A 3,111-nucleotide genomic window follows, 5' to 3' on the forward strand; every position below is an offset into this window, starting at 1 on the left:
TAACTTACCAAATATAAATAAAACTGAGCAGCATAATAGAAGAAAATGTTTAGATACTACTCACCTTCAAGAATAATAAAAGACTAGAAATCATCAACCTTGTTCATTCCAGCCTTACAGTGGACAACCACAACATTCTCAATATCTAACTTCAACCACGAGTATGCACTATGGCAGAAAGAGATAACCAGTTGAAGTGGTAGGCAATTATGATCATCAAATGGAAAGCTAGCCACCTAAAGAAGAAATTTGATATTGTAGATGAAAGCAGCAGTTGGTTTGTAAAACAAATCTAAGTGCTGAAAAAACCCAAAACCCAAGTGAAACATAAAGCTGACACATGTAGTCTAGGTGTTGGAAATTAATCAAGACATCTTCATGAACACTCTATTTCCTCGGAACATTTATGATCACATTAAAAGAGATAATGTTGTTAAGTAGAGTAATATTATATGGTCTATTAATCAATAATTATTCCACGATTTCCCAGGCTGAGAAACCTCGTTAACAATATGGGCTATGATATATAACACCTGAAAAATAATAAATAAAATTCTAACAACATGCATGGATTGGCTTCTCTAAAATGATACTCACACCTTCAATCTAAAGGTGCTTCAAAGGGGATAAGCAACAGTTTGCCCAACAGTTCCAGGTGCAGCACCACATGCCAGGCGAGTTGTCACACACAACTCGGAATCTTGCACTAGACCAGACGGCTTGGATTTAACTAACCAATCTTTCAAAGACTCATAAACAACAAAGTTTAGACCTACAATGGAACCTGGAAAATAGGAAAAAAATTAAAAATAAGAAATCATTAATTCTAATAACAGCACTACATCCACTACAGCAGGAGAGGAGGGGGTGGAGAACTTTAGGGAGTTAATTATATCAGTTGCATGAATTGCCCAAGCACAATATTAAGATTTGTCATATTTGCCATTATGATCATGACTGTAATCATCAACTTTGTAAAGAAGTAAAAATGAAAAGATTATTCACAACTCCAATGACTGAAGAAAGCCAACCCTTATATAAAGCACGTGGGCCTTCTTCCCTAAGCACAGTTGTCAAAGCATGGAACATCCCTCTGTATTGGTAAGGGGACTTCTCTGTCTACAAATACAACAAAAAGCATACTATAAATATTAAGAGCAGTAGAGCACAAAGAACACGAAGAAAACCAATGTTATATCTTCTCTCTATGTGATTTGCAAACCAAGCAATTGGTAAATAGAAAAAATGAAGGTAAAGATGTACCTGTACAGTTATCTTGCCTCGAACCATATCCATTGGATAAGTTGCGGACATGGCAATTATTCCAGCACATGCTCCAGCTCCAAGATGTAAAACAGGAGTTAGCTGAGATCCTCTGCCAAAATCATAAGAAAAATAGTTAGACAAATAGGGTTTTATAACTGAACCCACCCCCAGCCCCTTTCCTTTCTTTGATTGAAAAAAGTGCTACTTCTTATTAATTTTCATCGTTAAGTTTATCTTCTGCAATTTTAGTTGTTTCTCTTTATTTTTCTTTATTTCCTTACTTTCCAGCAAGCTAACCCACTAACCATTTGAGAAATTGCGCTAACCAAGATAACTATACTCTGTTTTAGTGGATTCTGCACTTGCTATTTCTTATACTTGTTCATTGTATGACAGGTAGAAGAAGGGAAACCTCAACCTCTTTTGATAGTGAACCGGAGAAGACCTTCCTTAGATTAAGGAGGGAATCAATAGGGAAGAATTTTATTGGTGCAGAATAAGAGGAGGAAGGCTTGGATATAGACATGGAGGATGATATGGAAAACCATCATGAAAGAAAGGTGAACAATCATGCCAAAAGAGTTGCAGATAACCCTGTTGAACAAGAGAGGAGAGTGCTTGATGCACGAAAACTTGTCTCTCAACAAATTTCCTTTCAAAAAGTATACCGAATTATCGTCAAGTAAAAACTCACAATAGATTGAGGTCGAATCCCATAGGGATTGATTGGTCAAGCAACTTTAGTTGGAAGAGTGTGCTAGTTGAGCTAAACAAAAATGTAGTTGAGATTTGCAGGAAATTAAATGGTGGGAAAGTAAATTGCAGAAAATAAAGTGCAGAATCTTAAATGGGGATTTGGGGAGATGAACATAGAAATAAATGGCAGAAGGTAAAGAGAATGGGTAAGATCAGAGATGGGGAATTCATTGGGCTTAGGAGATGTTGCATTTTCCAGATCAAGTTCATTCTCATCTCTTCCTCAATCAATGCATTCATTGATCTCATTGGCAATCTTAAGTGATTGGATCCCAATTCCTTGGCAATCCAATCTCTCTAAGCATGAACAATTTCCCAATTCCTTGATTTAATTGCTCATGGGAAGAGATGAAGTATGGTGACTGATTATACCACATGTATTTCCAAATCAAAGTGTTGGGAGAATTACATGTCACTATATCCGCCCAAACCCCAATTTGGTCCAACATGAGAAAGCATTTCTAGCATGATCTCCTCATCCCTTTTGCAAGGCTCAGAGGAGATCCAATTATGGAGAGTTTCTTTTCCAAGACAACTAACCAATTAGATTAAGATCGAAAGCTTTCTAGTAAATCAAGAGAAAAGAAAGAGGAAGAAGAATGAAAACTATAATTGATCCATCAAATTACAATAGAGCTCCCTAACCCAATGAAAGAGGTTTAGTTGCTCATGGCTCTAGAAATGGAAATGAAAAATGGTAGAACATAATACATTCCTCTGAGACTAGAAAAGTGTAGAAAAGTAAATATACAGAGTGTAGTTCTCCAAAAGTGCTTAGCCTCTCTATAGTTCAAAACTACTCCTATATATACTACTCTTCTTGATCTTCTAGTGAGTTCTTCAAGTCTTGGATATGTGCCTTTGATCTTGAGTTAAAGCAGTTACAATCTTCAGTGGGCTCAGCTTTGTTTGCAGAAAAGTGTGAGTTAGGCATGGGCGTTAATTAGGACGTTAGTGGCGTTAACGTTAAGTGAGGATGTGGGTTCACCTTGAGGACAAGCAACAGTTTAAGTTTGGTGTTGTGATGAGCGGATATTTTATACGCTTTTTGGGAGTAATTTCACGTAGATCTTAGTATGTTTTAATTAG

At 36.6% G+C, this 3,111-nt stretch overlaps 1 protein-coding gene across 1 annotated transcript; it reads right to left on the bottom strand.

Moving 5' to 3' along the window:
* Positions 1 to 617: 617 nt before the first annotated feature.
* LOC107479234 (mitochondrial adenine nucleotide transporter ADNT1-like) lies at positions 618 to 1,488 on the bottom strand. The gene is made up of 4 exons (XM_052256588.1): positions 1,472 to 1,488; positions 1,264 to 1,375; positions 1,032 to 1,119; positions 618 to 784 (listed from the first exon to the last, which is right to left on the bottom strand). Exons 1-4 carry the CDS (start codon positions 1,486 to 1,488, stop codon positions 618 to 620), a joined length of 384 nt encoding a protein of 127 aa, XP_052112548.1.
* Between the last annotated feature and the right edge of the window lie 1,623 nt (positions 1,489 to 3,111).

Source organism: Arachis duranensis, unplaced genomic scaffold, assembly GCF_000817695.3.
Source record: "Arachis duranensis cultivar V14167 unplaced genomic scaffold, aradu.V14167.gnm2.J7QH unplaced_Scaffold_343483, whole genome shotgun sequence".
NCBI lineage: Eukaryota > Viridiplantae > Streptophyta > Magnoliopsida > Fabales > Fabaceae > Arachis > Arachis duranensis.

Excerpts from the sequence above, each read along its gene's own strand:
- LOC107479234 (XM_052256588.1), bottom strand. Across the intron at positions 1,120-1,263 it reads GAGGCAAGATAACTGTACAG|ACAGAGAAGTCCCCTTACCA; the intron begins GTACATCTTTAC and ends TTGTATTTGTAG. Across the intron at positions 785-1,031 it reads CCCACGTGCTTTATATAAGG|GTTCCATTGTAGGTCTAAAC; the intron begins GTTGGCTTTCTT and ends CCTATTTTCCAG.